The following is a 21,645-nucleotide window of genomic DNA, read 5'->3' on the forward strand; positions in this document are numbered from 1 at the left end:
TCATGATCTCCTCCCAGTCGTAATGTCTGCGGTTGTCTGAAACTGGCTTCGGAGCTCAGAGGTAAATTCTGAACTCTGCACTGCCCTCTAGTGGAAGTATTACGTAACAACCATGCCAACATAAAGGAAGCATGGACCATGTGGGCCATGAAACGTGACAATGTTTGACACAGACGTACCTTTTTATGTACATCAAGGAGCATTAATGAGGCATAACAGTACGCAGGTGTAACAAACAATAGATGCCGTGTTCTTGGTTTCTTCTGTATTTATAGTTAATCATTTTAACTGTTTTTTTTAACCTGCTATTGCTGCTTTTAAATATTGTCATAATTTCTGCTCTTTAGCCATATAACTAATGTGTAGACTCAAATAACTCATATGTACAACTTTTTCCTTTATGAGTTAATGCAGACTAAATGTGTAAAAATGACTTTTATGTACTTTGTACTTTATCATTCATTCAAGTGTTTTTATGAGTTGAAATTACTTTATATTTTTGTTTTTGAATAAATATGTTGTAAGCCTTTGCATTTATTTTGAGTGGAAATATTGTAAACTTGCTTTTAAAATGTAACATGACAAGGTACTGAAAGTTTTATTAATGGAAGGGGGTTAATCTTTGTTTTGGGAATTTTGGCACCCTGGTTCGATTAACAAGCAATGAGTTATTCTGGAAATTCTTTCCAATAGAAACTATGTAGTGAGGGAAAACAAGGCGATGCCTTGAAGTAGAAACTAAGTAAATCCAACTTTTCAGGGTCACGTGATCCTGAGAGACATGCAGAGACATAATGCAGGTCTGTGTGAGTTCTGAAATAAAGCAGTTTCACATTACTTAAACTCCAACCAGGGAATCTTCACTTTTCTGTCTGGACAACGTCTGCCTCAGTTTCAATTTAAGTTGAAGCGAAGGAAAAATGATTTTCAGCATGTATAAACACATTTAATGTTTTGGAGCAGCGCCTGCTGTTTTTTCCATTTTGCAAAGAAAATCATGTCTTCTTCTGTACTTATGAGCATGCAGGGGTCTCCAGAGGAAGAGGAATGAACTGATCTAGAAAACAGTCCAGTTCTGTACGAATGAGGTTGTAATCTATACAGGGAACACATGTTCTGTGTCTTCTTATGTAAGCCAAATTGTTGATGTAGAAACTGAAGGGAGGAAAAAATCTTTGGCATATAGGGAGGAGCACAAGAGAAAATGTTGGTGATTATATGTGACTTAAATCTGTCTGCAGGGAACGTGATGAATGGCAAACATATTGTCTGCTTCCTCTATAAATCACCTGATTTTCTGCTGCTGCCTGATTCACTCTCATACATGCAAAAGAAAGAAAACAAAAGACACGTATACCGAGCATGGACCTCAGGATGTTTTTATCCATACACTTGAGTATCTGCATGCATTCTCCACACATTAATAAGCCTGTTGCATTGAGAGTTTTCTTAAAGAAAATAAAGCAGAAAATGCAAAAAGTTAACATGAATTTACTTCACAGCAGGAACTGAGCTGTGGATTTTCTTGGTCTGAAAGAGGAAGGGAAAATAACTGCATGATTGTTAGTCAAAGAGGGAATAATGCAGAAGTTTAAGTTAAAATAAAAAGTCTAAAAATCACCATCTGCAGCTGATAAGTCATTTGGCATCATGGCTGTGTGTCAGGAGCTCAGTTTTAACGTGGATCATGGCTATCTGGAGGGTCTGGTTCGTGGAATGAAGGCTGGGATCCTGACCCAGGCCGACTGTCACAACCTGGCCCAATGTGACACCCTTGAGGGTAGGAATTTAGTTTCATTTTCTTTCTCTAAGCCTCGCCAGCATATTACACATGCAGCTTTAGCCTTTTTGAAGTTGAGCACAAGTGTGTGTGAGTGTTTTAAAAGTAGCCGCGAAAGGAGTGCTGACAGGGATCACTTTATTTATCCAGTTTCTTCACCTGGAACTCATTTATCAAGGAGATCGCCTGAGTTTTCTTTCCAAGAATTTCTGCCTGCGTATGAGAATTAAAGTGCAGCTTGGTGGAGACGAAAGCCAGCGACAAGTTAAAGTTTCTGTTTTTGCCACTGCAACTGTGCCTTTTAGTTAGATTAGTTAGATCATCAAAAATCAAAGACGGCCTTGTTTTATCGTTTATGATTTTACCTCTTCTTCACAAGGCCTATTTTTTCTGCCTCCTGTCCAAAAAGACATACCCAAAATAAATGGTTTCTTCACAACAGGAGTATCTGAATAATCTGTGTCTCTACAGAAAGCTGAGGCTTGTGAGATTACTGTGTTTCATAATCAAGATATGTGTTACTGTGTCAGAGTAAGTTCACCTGGAACACAGTAGAAAATGTAAATATTATCTACCACATTACTTTGAGTGAAAACCAGAGGACAGCAGCCTAAAGTGATGTCTGATTGGGAACTGTGCTAAATTAGAAGCTAAAAAAGTTAACTTGAGCAGTTTTCCAGGTGTTTAATAGTGTTACACAGGTAAATTTCTCAGGAAGCCATCGGCTGATGTTGATGATGGACACCTCTATTAATGGTCAGAGTCAGGAGGATCCAGGGATAGCCCCCACATTCACCTTAGAAACACCATGAGGATCCAGAAAGAAGTAAAGCCCAAGATAGTCCATGATAGGAGGAGTAAATCCTTCATTATAAAACCTCCTTCATCTCCATGGAAACCAGCAGGACCTTTGGCAAAGTTTTTGTTTTTGAGGTAGAATAAAATTTTTGGCTCCCAAACAGCAAAAGTAAGGTGAATATATATGATTATATAATTTATTTATTTATTCCTTTGCTACTTTAGAGTCTCTGCTTTCATATGGCAACTTGTTTGTGTGGAGAAATTAGCAGAACCTCAGAGGTGGACAGAGCTGTTCTCAGGATTTTCTTCCATTCCCATATAATTGCTTAGGGTCTGAACTGTGTTTTGTTTGGATTTCAATACTTGGTAAAGCCTTTTAACAGTTTCTCATCATCATTTTGTTATGCTAAATGTTAGGATTGCTGCTTCCTAGTGTGCAAACATCTTCAGTACTGCATGTATCTCATGCTGCCTCCTGTATAGGAGGCTCTAGTTCAGAAGAGGTTAAATCATCCTGACAACAGCAACCTGTTTCCTTTCACCTCCTCAGACCTAAAGCTACACTTTCAGAGCACAGACTACGGCAAACTGCTGATCTTGTCTGAAGATGAGCTGACGGTGTCTCTGGTGGACAGCAAGCTGAGAGAGAATCTGGTAACTGAATTCAGCTGCCAGCGCTCCAACGCTCTGCCGCCGCTCTCCACTTTCCTCGATTACATAACATATGCTACAACCCCTACTTTGCTTTATTATAGGTGTCACAAGATGAGCAGATGTTCATGTTAAGTTAGCAGGTCCCTATCAACTCAGTGTCTTCCCTACATCATTCATGAGGAAAACATTTTGTTCAAAATCAAAATCAAAATCTTGACAAAGACTAAAGAGAGCTTTTCTGAAGTCCATTTAATTAGTTTATTGAAAATAAAATTGAAACCAGACACCTAAAAAAAGAAATCTTGTATAGACTCCTACATTTACTTCATTAATTATATTGCCATAGTTACAGCTACATGATTGACAATGTGGTGATGCTGATCAGCGGTGCCCTGAAACGCAGAGATGTGACAGAGCTACTCCCACGGTGTCACCCGCTGGGTGCATTTGAGCAAATGGCAGCTGTGGGCATCACTCGAACTCCGACTGAACTCTACACAGCCATCCTTGTGGACACGCCGCTTGGTGATCACTTCATTATACTCATATATGACTCACGTTTATTGCAGTTTCTGTGAAAGAGTTATGAGAGTGTAAGCTTTCACATGCCCACAGTAAATGGTTTGATTGTAATAAACACCTGGGACTGGATCAAACTAAATATTCAATATGATCTGTTGTCTTTAGAAGATGCTTGTTTATTCCTTCGTGTTATATGAATACAGCTGCAAGACACAATAAAATGATTAGTAAATATAATTAACCCATATTTTATTCCATTAAAACATAAACAACATATCAATTGCTTAAACTGAGACATTTTTACGATTTCATAGAAAATATGAGCTCATTTTGAATCTGATGGCAGTAACATGTCTGTAAAAAGTTTCAACAAAAGTAGCTCCTGTTGGAAGGAGCTGGAAAAGTAGAGGCAGATAGAGGTACACCAATCAGAGACAAACTGGGTATAAAAATTATTGAACAACTTCAGAAAATGTTTCTCAATTGTGAAGACTTTAAAGATTCCACCATCTACAGTGCATAGTATCATCAAAAGATTCAGAGAGTCAGGAGGAATCTCTGTGCGCAAGGGACAAGGTTGAAGGTAAAAGCTGAATGCTGATGATTTTGGGGCCCTCAGGCAGCAGTGCATTAAAACCAGACATGATTCTCTACTGGAAATCACAGCATGGACTTAGGAAGACTTCCAGAAATCATTGTCTGTGAACACAGTTCACCCTGAAATCTCCAAACGCAGGTTAAAGCTCCATCATGCAAAAAAGAAGCCAGATGTCAACATGATCCGGATACAGCGTCATCTTCTCTGGACCAAAGCCTATTAAAATGGCCTGAGACAAAGAGGAAAACTGTTCTGTGGTCAGATGGATGAAAATGTGAAATTCTTTCTGGAAAACATGGACGGCGTGTCCTGCAGACTAAAGAGAAGAGGGAGCATCCAGCTTGTTATCAGTGGACAGGTGAAAAGCTGCATCTCTGATGGGATGGGGCTGCATTAGAGTCTATGGTGTGGGCAGCTTCCACATCTGTGGAAGCTCATCAATGCTGAAAAGTACATGAAGGTTTTAGAGCAACATCTGCTCCCATCCAGACAACGTCTCTTTCAGGGAAGGACTTGCAGGTTTCAGCAAGACGATGCTGAACCACATCCTGCATCCATCACAACAGCATGGCTTCACAGGAGAAGAGTCCAGCTGCTGAACTGGCCTGCCTGCAGTCCAGACCTTTCACCAGTACACAACATCTGGAGCATCATGGAAGCAGGAATCCAGCAACCAAGGTCCAGGACTGTAGAGCAGCTAGAATCCTGCATCAGACCAGAATGGGACAACATTCCTCTCCTAAAACTCCAGCAACTGGTCTCCTCACTTCCCAGATGTTTTCAGACAGATGTTACAGATGTTACAGAGGAGATGTTACACCATGCTAAATATCAGTCTGGAACTACTTTTTGCGCAATGATTCATAATTAAATTAAACCATGATGGTAAAATGTCTCAGTTTCAACATCTGATATGTTGTTTATGTTCTGTTGAGAATGAAATATGGGTTGATAAAATTTAGAAATCATTGTATTCTGTTTATATTTTAGACAACATCCCAACTTTCTTTGGAACTGAAGTAGAAAAATGACTTAGCCTGAGTTGGATTTAATTGGACAGTAACTAATTACTTTTTTTTTTTTTTTTTTTTTATCTATAAAACACTTTGGCACTGGTACAATATGAATAAAGTGAATTTAAGTGAATGTTTAATTTTGTTTAGCTTTTTTGGTTTTTATCATATCAGAAGCCCAAGCCATAAAAAGGTGGAACTACAGGGTTCGAATTACGGGGGGAGCTAAGGGGAGCTTGGCTCCCCTGAAAGGCAGAGGAACTCCCCTAAAGAGATTCAGCTGATACTTTAGGAGGAGCCCTAAAAATCTTCCAAACGACGCGGATGATTCAGCACCATGCACAGCAGCATTGTTTGTTGTGTGCTGTGAGCGTCCACATGGTTAAAGAACTCTCCGTCGCTGTTTCAGATTAAACAGGCTGCATTCAGTAGTTTTTTTTAATAGTAACCATATTTTTGACCACACTACGTGCACTAATATAAATGCATGTGACGTGTGAAGTTGCAGTGCAAGTGCAAAAATAAGGCTCCCCCAAAAGCCCAGTGTAATTCGAGCCCTGTGGGACTATATAAAGAAAAAAAAAGATTTCTTCATGAAAACTATTAGCTATGAAAATGTACATCTCAAAACCCAAATATGTTTCCATAAAAATATCAATTGATATTTTCGATCCAATCCAAAAGATTTGTGTTGAAATAAGGAAATCTTTCTTAATGAGTCAAAACTCAGAAGATGTGATGAAACACATTTCGCCGTATAAAACTGATGCCCATGATGCGGATTTTCATACCTTTTATTTTTGTGTTGCAGCTCAGTTTTTTCAGTATGTCCTATCTGAAACCAGCCTTGATGAGATGGAAGCCGAGATTCTGAGGAACAAGCTGCATAAGGTGACTGTGGGGTATGACCTCTTTTACCGGCACACATTTGATTAGATCATAATTTTGTTTGACAACACACAAAAAAGAGGATTTTTTTTTTTTTTTGGCGAGACCTTAAAAAGTGCAGCATGTGAGAATGACTAACTTGTAGTGATAAATATGACCAAAGAAATCACTTCCAATACCAAACACATTTGTAAATGTATAGTGGCCATCAGCAGTCAGAACTCTTCTAGACATAAACATGTTTTCAGCTTTAAGTGGATCCAGCGACTTCAGGTGTAGTGATGTCCAGGTAACTACTTCATTATTGTGTACACGTGTGTACTTCTTTGGTCCTAAATTAAGGCATAATCCCAAATGCTGCTCTAGCATCCATCAAACAAAGTTGCAACTGCAGTTTCAAAGCGAAAGAGGATTCTTGATTCACACATTTTAAGTTGTTTGTCTATTCAGAGACACTGTAGTAAAATGGTGGCACAAATATGGCAGCTGCTATGTTTGTTGACCCGCAGTAAGCAGATATAAATGGCTCATTGAGAATAAAATAATTTATTTTAGTAAAGTGATTAGATACCAATAGAAAAACTGTTTATAATGTTTTATTATATTTTTCTATCACTGACCTTTGATTTTGTTACACACTGCACCTGTAAGAGAGTTGTCCAGAAAGCAATCAAACCTCGCTGAAGCAAAGCAACATTTTAAAGAATCGAACATCATTCCTTCACAAAGATCTGAGATACTAACAACCTCACAGACTAATGCGGCTCTACAAGCTGCTGAAACATGAGGTCGACTCACACTGCTTCTGTATCCTGGTTTAGTTTTTGTTCAGTAATTGATAACACAGTTTAAGGTCAGATTTGTTTGTTTGAGATTTATAAAACTTAAAAAATTAAAAGAGGCTGTACTTGTTTTCTTGTTTTCATCATTTTCTGTCTTTACATGAATTCATTTAGCACCTGTTTTTTTTTTATCAAAAGTGACCTCCAAGTCTTCCCATGAGATCATACTGTCTTTATGTTTTTTCTTTTCTCAAAGGCATACTGCTGGGCTGCCCTACAAAGGACACAGTATGTCCTATCCTGGAGGTATTCTGGCGATTTCCTTTTCATGTGCTTGGTGTAGTTTTTAAATATTATTTAAGATTTTAGTCTTAAATGCTTCGTACATGTGTGCTGCAGTTTGACGCAGACAGGCAGGCCTTCATCATCACAGTAAACTCCTTTGGGACAGATCTCAGCAGTGCAGAGAGGAGCAGGCTATATCCATCTTGTGGCAAACTTTTCCCTGAAGGACTGCCACTCCTCACCCAAGCAGAGGACCATGAGCAGGTCAAAGCTGTGGCCGACCGTTACCCGGTGAGTCTGATCTCATCTCTGAGTACATGAATGAGAGCTGCTGCTGTGTTGTTATTGCACATGATGTCCTTTTGACTTGTGGTTATCTTTTACCTGAACCTCTCTGCAGGACTATAAATTAATATTTGATGACCCTGAGCCAGGATCAGAATTTAAGACTCTTGAGGACAGATTCCTTGAACAAGAGGTCAGATCATTTTAATTTCTATCAACAATACTGGCTTGTCCCATAAATGGAGTCTCCAGCTGACCTTTGAAATTGTACAACTTTTTGGACATAAAACCATGTTTTTTTACATTCACATTTTTTATGTTTTAGATGTTATTTAATCCAAGCCCATGTCCACAAGGAGATGAGTGTATATCTGCCAAAGATTTTAAGGTTTGGACATTTTGTCCACATGAAACCAACATTTTAAGAGCCTGAAAATGCTCAATTTTTAAAACTTTTTCCCCAAATGAACAAATCTGAAAAGCCACTGCTTCATTTCTGCGTTTGGCATCCTTTACATGCATAATTCAGTCTGTTTTGTAGAGCTTGCAGATACATACCCAGACGGAGCAAACAGAGCAGGAGCACTGAAAACCGAGGGGGCAGCGTCGTTCAGTATAGCTCAACTGAAACCAGCGAAAAGAACAAAGAAGAAGAAAAAGCTGCGATGTATTTAAAGTAGCACTTTGTAACTTTCCAACTTTAAAACTCTGTGTTTCTGTTTAGTTTCAATGGAACAGTGATATTTAATATGTAAATTCCTGGAGTTGCCTTGCAGCATACTGATGCTGAGAAGCCACACTTCTGCCTCTGGGATGGCGCGTCCCGCAACAGCTGAGTTCCGCTTTATTCACTGCAACTGGATATCAACACACTGGCTGTTTTGCACTTTTACTGTGGCTGATTTATAAAAATAAATAAATAAAAAATAAAACACAAGAGGACATTGGTGGAGGAAGAGAGGAAAAAAAAGAGAGTGACCGAGCATGAAATAAGACAAGACTCACCTTCAGACTGACTTCTACTGGCTGGAGAGAATTAAAAGTTATAAAGCAAATTAGAGGAGCAGAAAAGTCCAAAACACGGGAGGTCTGTACAAGGAATAAACACTGGATCATTGTAGACTAACCCCTCATTTCCACCGGGTGTGTGTTTGCCGCACCCGATGGAAAACTGCACCGCGGTTTTGTTTTGACGTGTCAGTCCACACCAGGAATGTGTCAAGTGCGGCGCACCCCCGAGTACAGTCCACCTAGCTGGATCCGCAGGATCACGAAATGACAGGAGAATCTTGTGATTCTCCACTTTCAGGATAAACGTCTCGTCGTCCATGATTAAAAAAGAACACTGAGACACCCTGACCGATTATTGGCGTGATGTTTACATGGTATAGCAAGTGCAAATCTGCACAGGGGCTTTTTTATTTTGAAAATTACCAGAAGCTTTTACACTGCTCCTATGTCTGATTTCCTGTCTGCCCCCATCTGAACTGTGGAGTTGGACAAGTATTCCATCAAAAATAGACTCGCTGAGTGCTTCCGGCACACAGCAGGCGTGCCTAGTGTGAATCAAACCATTGAATAAAATGGCTGCGAATAGCTGCGGAGGCCGTGGCGCAGCTGTAACGAGGTGCACACGCACCAGTGAAATTTGGGGGTAAAAGTGTATTCACACTGGTGCTATTCAGCTCGACTGACGCAGAAAACAGAGCAATACCACTCGAAATTACAGGGGCAGTGCCGAGCAAAATAGATGACATGCGACCACCAAAAGAAACAAAGCATAGAAGAAGAGGAACAGGAAGGGGAAACAAGGGCAGAAGAAGAATGAACAGAGGACAACAACTGTAGAATTTCCACAGGCATTTGAAGAGAGGATAAGTGAGTGTTTAGGATATCCACCAGTGTCTGAAACTGACATCAGATGTCGGGAGTGAACTCTGAACTCAGCACTGCCCACTAGTGGAGGAACTTATCAACCATGGCAACATAAAGACCCATAGAAGTACGAAGACAACAACCTATGACGTTTGAAACGTTTGCCCCTATTACATAAGGGAGCACAAAGGGCTCTAAAGACTGAATAAACTCGCTTTCGCTCTGTTGTTTACCTGCAGTGAAAGAGCCGTTTCTGCTCTGGCCTTTCACTTGGGGCACAAAACTAACCAGGACTGCCCAGGACATCATAAAGGATGCAGCAGAAGACGAACAGAAGGCTGCATCTGTCTGCATATTTAACGTAGTTCTACCTCGTCGTCATTCCACACAAATGTCTCCTTTTGAGCTCGACTCTCAACCATCTCCTCTTTTGTTCTTTTTTGTTTTGTTTGTTTGTTTACACTGCACAAGTTTATGCTCATGCTTCAAGTCTTATTCTCTGGTTTTGGCACATTTCTGTGGCAGGGTAACAGCGCCACTTACAGGCCTGGCATATATGCTACAGCATTTTCAGCGGTTTTGTGTGAACGCCCACATTTCTTGAAATGATTTTTATCTTTACATAAAACTTGATTCTGTCTCTGTGTAGATGAAAAAGTAGTTTTCATTTCTTCTAAGCAGCTTCAGTTCTGTTATTTTCCCAGGTGAAGTTGAATGTGCTCGCCTTCCTGCAGCAGTTCAACTTTGGAGTATTTTACTCCTACTTCAAGCTGAAGGAGCAGGAGAGCCACAACATCGTCTGGATAGCCGAGTGTGTCACACAGAGGCAGACGTCCAAGATACACAACTACATACTCATCTTACAGGGAACAAATTAACCAAGCAATAAACGGAAACACACATATTTAAGATACACAGATTACATGTGTGCTTTATTTAATAAATTGTATAAAAATATTTGTTGCTCTCTCTATGAACCCAGTATAGTCACTGTAGCTTATGATGATTTGTTGTTCGTACCACAAACAGAAAATACAAAAAACATGTCTTTTAATTAGGAATAAACTCTGGGCTGTTGTTAGTATGTTCAAATAGTTTAATTATTGTTCCAACTAAAAAGGAAAAGCAAGGCAGTTTTTCTGTGCTTGAGAGCATATATTTGGGTGTCTTGGGTGACCTCCAGTTCTAAAGCATATCACAACCCTGATATTTTTGGACTGCCTAGATCTTAAAATATGTCATTGGGTTCAGATCAGAGCTGAGGCTCAGTGCTGAATTATGCAGCCTCCTAATCTTCACCTCCATCCTGGTCTGCTCCCTTTGTTTTCAGCTAGCAGTGGTACCACTAAAACCACGAAGGAAGCTTTGTGTGCAAATTGATCTGGTGTCAGTGGCAGAGAGCTGCACCGGTCATTAAATCAACACAACTTCTTAGAACACAAGTCTCCAGTGGAAAGACTTTTAAGGACGATGTTCCAGCAGTAGCTAGCAAAAACCAGTTATGTCTCACATTTGTCATCAGACTGTTTTACCAGCCTGAGCTAGTTAAAAAAACAGCATTTCAGTGGAAACATTACTAACCTATTTATTCAATTAATGCATTAACTCCTCCGTTCAACCAATTAGCAATCATTAGCTACATTTACATAATACATGTCTTCTATCCAATTGAAATCAACCTGATCAGCATGCCAAATGTATTCGGATCATATTAAATATTTCCATCATGCAAACACACAACTGATTGGATCACTTTATTTAGCGTCCAACATGTCTGCTAGATCTGATTGATTGCAGTTGGACAGAAAAAAATGTGTCCACGATAACGTAGCTAATGATTGCTAATTCGTTCAACTGTAGAGTTAATGTATTTGTTCCCACTGAAATGCATGTGGGCCTGGTGCATACCAGGACAGTTTCATGTCGATGGACTCATGCTGCCTCCTACTTATAACGCTGTCTTTCAACTTCCTCGTCATGTCTATTGATGGACAATAATCCACGAACGTAGTCAACCAGAGACAAAGTGAGCACTGTGGATCCAGTGCCAGGGCATAGCCCTCAATTTTGCGAGGCTGCCGATCCCACAAATCCAGGCTACTTGCGGGTGTTTCTTGATGGGAAACCAGTAAAAACATATTGCCTGAGCACGCCCCTTCTCGTCCCAACAATTTAATCAGTCAAAAACATAACAAATGTCTGGAACCACTCTGTAAAGACGAACACAGCTGAGCTTTAGGACTTGGTACTGTATGCTCTCTTGTATGGCATTTTCACACATGAACATCTGATTTTCTTTTAGGAGAATATGCAGATAATTTGGTCTTTTGCCCCAGTAGCTGTTCATACTGGGGATTCACAGTGGGAAGCTTTTTGCAGGAGGGGAATGTCATGGTTGGAGATGCAAAGGAGGAAGTGCAGGGGGAATGTCTGTCAAGAGCAAACAGAAGGCAGGACTGAATGCTGAAATGATGCTGTAAAAATCTCTGTTTTCATTACAACACGATGAGGATAACAGATGAGGCTCCTTGCATCTGAAACACACTCTAAATATTAGCAACCCCGATGACTCACCTGGTGATCTGATGGGAATTTTACGTGCTGACAGAAAGAAGAAGAAACTATCCTGCTGCTTAAATTTGTTTTTACATATGCCACTGCTCCAAACATCTTCATAACCTTCCAGGACTCCAGTGCATGTGTGAAAACAAATACGGCACAGGATACAGTTATTGAGAGCTATTTATGTCCAGAAATCACATTTTCATGGTAGCTGTGACTGCTCTTAAGAGGTGCACCCCACAGAACAGTAAAACTGGCTATGGAGATCACCATGGAGATTTCATCAACATGTCAGGATACTTTAAAGGGGGCATAAAATGCCATCTTATATCTGGACTGCAGTATATAAGTAATGCAACAGAGTCAGTGGTACTCAAGTGTCAATCAGTCCATTTTAGCAGCTAACTGAGGTCATAAATTGCTCATCTTGACTTTTCTTTGGCTCGTCCCTCCATCATACTTTCTCTGAAACAAAATAAAAAGAAATAGGAAATGCATATATATTTTTTATTAAAGAGAATGGCAGCACAAGGGCATGGTATAAGAATAATACACATCTTGTACTGGTCAAACTTACTGCACTGGACCGGGACCTCTACTGGTATGTAGTTCTGCTGGCAGAGATGAACAAAAGCAGATGCTAATCTGCAGGGGGCTCTGGAGGAGCTCAGCTCACATACTGACAAAAACTGACCAGGATCCACCTAAACACACACACACAAGTCAAACACTCTCCACCAAACTCAATGAGATTTTCATGAACTTTAAGTTAAGGTATTTAAATTTTTTTCCCCTTCAACTGTATGAAAGTGAAGTAATACGTGCAGATTTAATCCCCCCCTCCATGAGCTTTTCTCATTGTAGATACCTAATCTCTAAGACATCAAGTCCACATGACGTGTGCTGTGCCAGAAATGTGTTTTTATAATGTCTCCTCACACCATACCAGATTTCATTCAACCGAATTTATCTCACCACGGAGTGATGAAACTCCTTAAATGCTTAGTGTCCTTCAGTTTTAAAAATGCATACTAGCTATGTTGGTTTTTTTATACTCACCACCCTGAAACAGGAACTTAGGGGTGAATCGGGAGAAGTAAACAGAAAGTTGCAGCTCACTGGGCTCATGGCTGCTTTGGAAAAGTCTTCTTCTCTCTCAGAAGGTGAACTACACTTTGGTCTCAGCTAAAGACACAAACAATGAAGCAGGTTAAAACTAGATGTCCCTTAGATCAACACAAACATTTGTGGATATGCTCCCACCTGCCAGCTTGTGAAAAAATCCTCCAATGTTTTTGCTTGAGACCCGTCATGCAAAGGAAAGTCATTGCCTGCATCATTGTCGTTGGTCCCCAGCAGACCGGTGGAAACACCTGTGCAGATAAAATCATGCTGATGCTGCAGGGTATTTCATTTGTGAAGAAAAAAGCATCAGGGTGCATTCCCACCAGGATAGTCTGGGGGATTCAGTTTGGTTGGGAAAAATTTCACATCTTTTTGGTTTGGTTTGCTTTCACATTGCACTGTAATCAAGCGGATCAAACCACCTGGACACCTACCTGCTCACTAGGGAGGGAAATTCCCCATAACATCCTCTCTCCAGGAAGAAAAAAGAAGAAGAAAATGCGTTTCATTGGTTGGTCAGAAGTTAAAAAGACTCATTGACTGCAAGTAAACAATGAAGCAACAATGAATTTATGCAGTCTTCCAATTTTTGTTTTTACTTTGGTGTTAAAACCGGATACGGTTTTAACCAGAATCTGTCCAGTACGAGCAGAAGGAGGGGCAGCGAGTTATCTGACATGTTGCTCTACGACGAGTCCTACAAACCTCCTCTCTTTGGTTCACTGGATGGCCTGTTACCTTTTACACCGCAAACAAACTGCAACAGGGTTCACTTACAAGCGGATAAGGACCAGTGGTGGCATGTTAATTTGAGGAACTGCCCCAATAAGACTAACTCTTTTAAACATAAATCATTTATATTACGCATTAGTTTGTTGATTGTCTTGTCATCATTTTCAGTCATTTTTCATGCAGCACCTCCTCTGGTGAGGACCGGAATAAGTTCTTTAAAAGGTCCCGATTGTTACTTAAGTGCAGTGTTAAAGCAAACTCACGTTGGCTGAATGTTGCACCTCCCCATCAACCGAGTCTGGCGGACTATTAGGTGTGAATGCATCCTTAGTTTCACAGGTTCACTCCTACCGTGTAAATATCTATCCAAAGTGAAGCTGCACACCTCAAGGGACAAATCACATGACACTGAGCCTCCATTCTGATTGGACACCTGTAAGATGTTTGGCTCTCTCTTCACAGTCAGTCCAGTATCACTATGAAATGTGTGTGTGACAGCGTTGGTGCAGTCGGCCGTCACCTGTGACAAAGGAAACTTTCATTAACCTCATTCAGCATTTACACAAACCTGTCATGATGCTGCAGTGGAAGCCGTGAAGCTCCTACCACCAAATGTACCTGTCCACTGCGCTGAACATCGATGCTGCTGTTGCTCATGTGAATCAGGAGAAGGCTCTGCGGGTCTGGCCTGAGCAGCAGCACAAAGGAGGCGTCGCTGCTGACATCCTGAGTGAGGAGCATTGGACAGGAACCCGGCAACTCGTATAAGTGACCATCAAATGTCACCACAAACTGATCTGCCACCAACAGAGCTTGGTCTTTTTCCAGTGTCACAAAAGAAAAAGGAGAAAAGGAGGAAAAACTTATAAAACAGCATGTATTTGCCGATTTAACTGATCTCCATGTCTGTAATTTCCTAATACAACCACAATTTTCAAAAGGTTGGGTTGCTGGGTAAAATATCAATAAAAACAGAATGCTATGATTTGCAAATCGTATAACCCCCACTAGAACAAATTTTGTTCCCAACAGAACACAAACGACATATTAGATGTTGAAACTGAGACATTTTAACAGTTCATGGAAAATATTAACTGATTTTAAATCTGATGGCAGCAACACATCTGGAAGAAGTTGGAACAGGACCAACAAGAGGCTGGAAAAGTAATTGGTTCCCCCACCAACAATTGCAGAAGCATTTAACAACTAAGTAGGTTAATTGGCAACAGGTTGGTAACATGACTGGGTATAAAAGGAGCATTTCAGAGAGGCAGAGTCTCTCAGATGTGAAGATGGACAGAAGGTCAACAATCTGACAAAAACTGAGTCTAAAAAATGTTCCTCAAAGTAAAATTGTGAAGACCTTGAAGATCCCACAATCTACAGTGTATAGTATCATTAAAAGATTCAGAGAAACACATGGGACAAGGCTTGAGATCAAACTGTATGCTAGTGATCTTGGGGTCCTCAGGCAGCAATGCATTTAAACCAGACATGATTCTCTACTGGGAATCACTGCATAGACTCAAGAAGACTTCCAGAAAGCACTGTCTGTGAACACAGTTCACCCTGAAATCTCCAAACGCAGGTTAAAGCTCCATCATGCAAAGAAGAAGCCAGATGTAAACAGGATCCAGAAACACCACCGTCTTCTCTGGACTCATTAAAATGGCCTGAGACAAAGAGGAAAACTGTTCTGTGGTCAGATGGATGAAAATGTGAAATTCTTTATGAAAAGCATGGACGGCGTGTCCTGCATACTAAAGAGGAGAAGGAGCATCCAGCTTGTTATCAGTGGACAGGTGAAAAGCTGCATCTCTGATAGGATGGGGCTGCATTAGAGTCTATGACGTGGGCAGCTTCCACATCTGTGAAGCTCCATCAATGTTGAAAAGAACATGAAAGTTTTAGCGCAACATCTGCTCCCATCCAGACAACGTCTCTTTCAGGGAAGGACTTGCAAATTTCAGCAAGACGATGCTGAACCACATCCTGCATCCATCACAGCAGCATGGCTTCACAGAGTCCAGCTTCTGAACTGGCCTGCCTGCAGTCCAGACCTTTCACCAATACACAACATCTGGAGCATCATGGAAACAGAACTCCAGCAACTAAGGTCCAGGACTGTAAAGCAGCTAGAACCCTACATCAGAGCAGAATGGGACAACATTCCTCTCCTAAAACTCCAGCAACTGGTCTCCTCCCTTCCCAAATGTTTACAGACAGATGTTAAAAGAAGAGGAGATGCTACATTATGCTGAACATCACCTTGGAACTACTTTATACAGACGTGTTGCTGCCATCAGATTCACAATCAGCTTATATTTTCATGAAATGATAAAATGTCTCAGTTTCAACATCTGATATGTTGTTTATGTTTTTTAGGAATAAAATTTGGATTTCTGAGATTTATAAATCATTGCATTCTGTTTTAATCATATGTTATACAACATCTAAACTTTTTTGGACTTGTGGTTGTAAAATCTTTAACAGAGCATAATGTGGTCAGTGTAAAGTCATTGCTTCAGCTGGACAGCCAAGATCATTTTCATTTTCCCTCTAATGATGGTTTCCTGACCCGGAGAACATAAAATACCACATCTTGTCTCGTACTCCACCTCATTGCTAGGATGACTTTCATGTTGGCATCTCCACTGTGTGTTCGGCCCAAACAAATTCAATCATAGTTTCTTAAGCCCACAAAACATTTTGCCTGAGTGGAACTAGGCAAACAGACTGTGTGTTGGCTAACTGCTGGAAGATGAATAACTCAGTTCTTTGAAAACTAATTTGTAGTAGTTTTCAGCTTCTTGAAAAAGTAAGATATTCTCAGAAATCTGCTTTTGTTAAGATGCATGGTTTACATCAGCAGAGGCTTTTTGTGGGGAAGCACAAATGTTTTTATAAATCAGAGTCAAACCCACACTATTGGTGGTTCCTCTCCAATTCCAGTTGGTTTTATTTGATTTTCTTTAAGCCAAAGTGTTCACATACTGTTTCCAATCATCTCTAGACAATAACAAGCCAAAGATTTGAATATATTTTGCAGCTTATTCAATAAAACAGATTGTGATTGCAGCTTTGTTTAAAATGTAACCACATTTTCCTCTCTGTGTATTTGGATAATTATTTGTTAAGTGAATCAAGGAAATTCCTCTAAGCAAACAGAACTTTAACTAAGATAATTCGCCTCTGAAATTCAATTTAATCTTTATTTGGATCCCCATTTCATTGGTTTGTTCATTGGTTCCTCCAATGGAGGCAAATACAAAACATAACAGATAATGATTAGACAGACAGACAGACAGACAGACAGACAGACAGACAGACAGACAGACAGACAGACAGATAGACAGATAGATAGATAGATAGATAGATAGATAGATAGATAGATAGATAGATAGATAGATAGATAGATAGATAGATAGATAGATAGATAGATAGATAGATAGATAGATAGATAGATAGATAGATAGATAGATAGATAGATAGATAGATAGATATCTGGGGTCATTCTGGTGTCTGAAATAATGAAGATTGTTGTGAAAAAGTATTATACTCTTTATCCAGTCAGATCTTTAAACATATTTTTTACACAGATTTGAGTAAAAATATTGCTAAATATATATTGTTATTGTAAATTGCACATCTTTAGGAGACAGAGATCCTTTTTTTTTTTTTTGGTGTAAAACCAAACACAGAATTCCATAAAAGGAGCATTAAACCTACAGTCAAGCATGGGGGTGGCAGAGTCATGGTGAGGGACTTTTTCTGCTGCTGAAAATAAAAGATCTGTTCTTTAGTTACTGGAATTGTTTGGAATTGAACAGTTAGTCTGGGTAAAGGGGTGATTACTCCTTGCACATCAGTGATGTAGAGAGGATATCCTCTCTGTGGGTCACCAACCCTAGAAAGTACCCATCCTCCCACACCCAGACCCACATCCCCCCCCACCCACACAAACATCATCCAAAGTACAGACACACACACAACATACAAGCATCCCTGTCTCACACCCCAGCACCTCCCCCTATAATCCCCCGAATCCCACTCAGCCCTCCTTCAAACCCCTACACCCCCCCTGCCCCCGGGCCATACCCTGGGTCCCAGGGCGTCAACCAGACACCAAGGCATGCACCAACCCACACCACGGCAGCACATCCGGGCAGGCCCAGACACTGTGGTCAGCAGCATTGCAGCACCACAGAGCACTGTGCTCTCCCTTGTCCTGTTCACAATCTACACATCAGACTTCCAGTATGAGTCTGAGCTCTGCCACATGCAGAAGTACTCAAATGACACTGCCATAGTTGGATGCATTAAGGATGGACAGGAGGAGAAGTACAGGAGTTTGGTGGAAAAATTTGTTGGCTGGTGCAGGGCGAACCACCTGCAGCTGAACACTTCCAAAACCAAGGAGACAGTGGTTGACTTCAGGAGGAACAGATCAGACCTGAGGCCCGGCTGCATAGAGGGTGTGGAGGTGCAGCAGCTGCAGCTGGATGACAGACTGAACTGGTCAGAGACCATCAACGCTATCCACAAGAAAGGACAGAGCCGTCTGTACTTTCTAAGGAGGCTGAGGTCCTCCAACATCTGCAAGAAACTGCTGCTGATGTTTTACCAGACTATGGTGGCCAGTGTCCTTTTCTATGCTGTGGTGTGTTGGGGAGGCAGCATAAAGAAAAGGGACGCAGCACGGCTGGACAGAGTGATCCGAAGGGCAGGATCTGTGGTGGGCACAGAGCTGGACTCTTTGGACTCAGTGGCAGAAAAGAGGACATTGGACAAGATCCTGACCATCCTGGACTCCTCCTCTCACCCTCTGCACAGAACTCTGAGCAGGCAGAGGAGTGTGTTCAGCCCCAGACTACTGTCCCTGACCTGCTCCACCAACAGACTCAGAAACTCTTTCGTACCCCGGGCCATCCGGCTGTACAGCATCTCGCTGAGGGCGCAGGGGTCACAACCACAACCATAGTCTGAATAGTTTTTATGGACATGTGCCTTTTTCTCATTTGTAAGCACATTTGTTTTTATCTCATTCTGTAAACACTGTTTCAGCAGTTTTTGCACATCCTGCACTTTTTCACTCATGCACCTTTTTGGTTACTACTGTCAATATATATACATACTTGATCACCTGTACAGTATATATGTACATAGACCATAATAATGACTCTTGTTCGGTCCAACTCGGAGTGTGTCTTTGCTTCATAGCATATCTAGCTGAGTAGACATTACAATGAGTGTACAATAGTTTTTACCATTTTGTCTCCTTTATCTACCTTTGCCTTTATTTAATTTTAAATGAGTCTAGTTACGCTTAAGTACTAACCCCTAATGTCAAGTACTAACCTTTAATGTATGTATATGCTACTGGATGCTTGAATTTCCCTCGGGATCAATAAAGTATCTATCTATCTATCTATCTATCTATCTTTTAGCTCCACATCATTCTACAAATCAACCATTTCCATGTCAATTACACATGAAAAAGCAAATATCTGCTGGAGTTTGGCTGCTATCTCCTCTATAGTCACTGGCAGGAATAGGTTTCAGACAAGTGCAGCAATATCTTCCATGCTATCTAACTCACCAAGACACAGACTGAACTCTGCTGCCAGTTTATTTAGGTACACACAGCTCTGCTCAGAACGAAAATCGTGGTTGTCTATGTTGGACTGTGGCATTTTCTCCAGGATGGAAAAGTTTGTCAGCCTCCCTTTCTTAAGATGTGTGGTCTAAACACAACGCTTATCATATGGCGAAGCTGTCGGTCTTTATCCTGGAGCTCGCTGTTGAATGAGTTCGGTTTTGCTGTTAGGCCTGTCAGAAACCCCAAGTCCAGTGGCCACGCATCATCTGATTATTCCTCATGATCCTCATTTCTTGTTGACATAAATTTCTTTACTTCAGGCAGCAGGTCAACAAAACGCTGCAGCGCTTTGCTCAAGCACCGAAGCTCATCCAAGAACACCCTGAATGAGCAACACTGAAGCTCGAATCGAGTTTACCACTTTGACCACCAGTTTCATTACAGGAGAAAAGTCCACAACTTCACTAGCCAAGCTTGTTGGTCAATCACACAATAACAGTTAATGAAGTCAGGAAAATCTGGATCATTACAACACAGCGCTATAAAACCAGTGTGCACACCGCACATTGCAGATGCCCCATCTGTAGCAATTGCCACTAATTTATGAATGGGGATGTTATTTTCACGGACTTAGTTTTTAAAGAAGTTGTAAATAAAGCTGTGTCCATCATATCCAGCGATCCATCGAACTCCAGCAAAACATATTCATAGAGCGACAAGTCCTCAAAACCTGTTGATCCACATCCTATGACAGTACCTTGACCCTCCTTGTCGGTGTTGCGGAGTCCAGCGGTGCAGCAACGAGTGCGGCTTTTATGTCATCTTGATTTTTGAAGCTGCTGCAAACAGTCTCTGCAGTGGCGTCATTGCTTCCTTCAACAGATTCCCGTCTGAAAAAGGTTTCTTGTGTTTAGCCAAAATGTGGCTAACACGAAAAGACGCTTTAGTCGCAGCGCGACTGCTGACCTTTGGCTGTGATTTCAGCTCTTGAACTTTCTTGGCTCGGATTGAACTCTTTGGTGGAAAATTGTCTTTGAATTATTTCTGGTGGTTAGTGGTTGGTGTTGTGGTGCCGCTCCAGTTCCCTCAATTGGACAGCACCTGTTTTTGGTGACATAGCATGCATGCACATTTGACTTTTACGAGGTGAAAATAATATCCTCCTCTCATTATGGATGGAAATTGTAGGTTTTCGCTTTTTTAATGGGGCCTCCGTCATGCTAGCTAACTATGTGTCCACATGCTTCCACCGGGGTGCCTTATATTAATATTTGTGACACTCTTATCTCATTGGCCACTTAAAGTTGGTACACTGAAAAAAATTCAAACTGGATTAAAAGATAGGTGCTTGCAAAACCAAGCATTAATCAGAGAGAGATGTAATGTGTTTTTGAATGACTTTTTATTTTATTTTTTAGAGCAACAGGGAAAGTCTCCAAGATTGACAAGTTGACCACAATCAATGGGCTGGTGATCACTGTAGTACCGTGTTGGATCCACTTTTTCCTCCAGAACTACTTTAATTCTTGGTGTCATAGATTGAACAAGGTGTTGGAAACCTTCCTCAGAGGTTTGCTCCATATTGACACTTATCATCATATTCTAGAAAGCAGCTGGAGATAATCTGAGCTTTGTGACATGGTGTACAACCCCTGGCAAAAAGTATGGAATCACCAGTCTTGGAAGAGTGCTCATGCAGTTGTTTTGTTGTGTAGAACAAAATCAGAAGACAAACATGACACACAACTCTAGTCATTCCAAATGGCAACTTTCTGGCTTTAAGAAACAATGAAAGAAACGACGAAAAAACATTATGGTAGTCAGAAAAGGTTACTTTTACTGACCAAGCACAGGGAAAAAAATATGGAATCACTCAATTCTGAGGAAAAAAATATGGAATCAGTCTATTTTCACAACCAAAAACAAAATTCTAACACCATTAATACTCAGTTGCACCACCTCTGGCTTTGATAACAGCTTTCAGTCTCTGAGGCATGGATTTGACGAGTGACGAACAGTATTCATCATCAATTTGGCTCCAACTCTCTTTGATTGCTGCTGCCAGATCAGCTTTGCAGGTTGGAGCCTTGGTATGGACCATTTTTTTCAATTTCCACCACAGATTCTCAGTTGGACTGAGATCC

General features: G+C 40.8%; 2 protein-coding genes across 4 annotated transcripts in view; one reads left to right on the top strand and one right to left on the bottom strand.

Moving 5' to 3' along the window:
* Positions 1-1,650: 1,650 nt before the first annotated feature.
* LOC121644692 (V-type proton ATPase subunit d 1-like) lies at positions 1,651-10,361 on the top strand. The gene is made up of 9 exons (XM_041992831.1): positions 1,651-1,780; positions 3,132-3,336; positions 3,588-3,760; positions 6,180-6,265; positions 7,045-7,063; positions 7,295-7,344; positions 7,438-7,614; positions 7,724-7,801; positions 10,188-10,361. Exons 1-9 carry the CDS (start codon positions 1,651-1,653, stop codon positions 10,359-10,361), a joined length of 1,092 nt encoding a protein of 363 aa, XP_041848765.1.
* Positions 10,362-12,482: 2,121 nt separating this feature from the next.
* The window catches only part of LOC121644668, a 43,346-nt gene continuing 34,183 nt past the window's right edge, over positions 12,483-21,645 (bottom strand). For 2 of the 3 annotated variants that reach the window (XM_041992787.1, XM_041992786.1), the window contains exons 27-32: positions 14,521-14,720; positions 14,254-14,437; positions 13,309-13,418; positions 13,105-13,230; positions 12,623-12,749; positions 12,483-12,510 (exon numbers count right to left, since the gene is read on the bottom strand). In XM_041992787.1, coding sequence (XP_041848721.1) covers positions 12,500-12,510; positions 12,623-12,749; positions 13,105-13,230; positions 13,309-13,418; positions 14,254-14,437; positions 14,521-14,720 — 758 coding nt within the window. In that variant the 3' untranslated portion in view covers positions 12,483-12,499. The remainder of the gene's footprint in view (positions 12,511-12,622; positions 12,750-13,104; positions 13,231-13,308; positions 13,419-14,253; positions 14,438-14,520; positions 14,721-21,645) is intronic. The other variant, XM_041992788.1, reaches the window with a different exon arrangement.

Source organism: Melanotaenia boesemani, chromosome 8 (genome assembly GCF_017639745.1).
Source record: "Melanotaenia boesemani isolate fMelBoe1 chromosome 8, fMelBoe1.pri, whole genome shotgun sequence".
Taxonomy (NCBI): Eukaryota; Metazoa; Chordata; class Actinopteri; order Atheriniformes; family Melanotaeniidae; genus Melanotaenia; species Melanotaenia boesemani.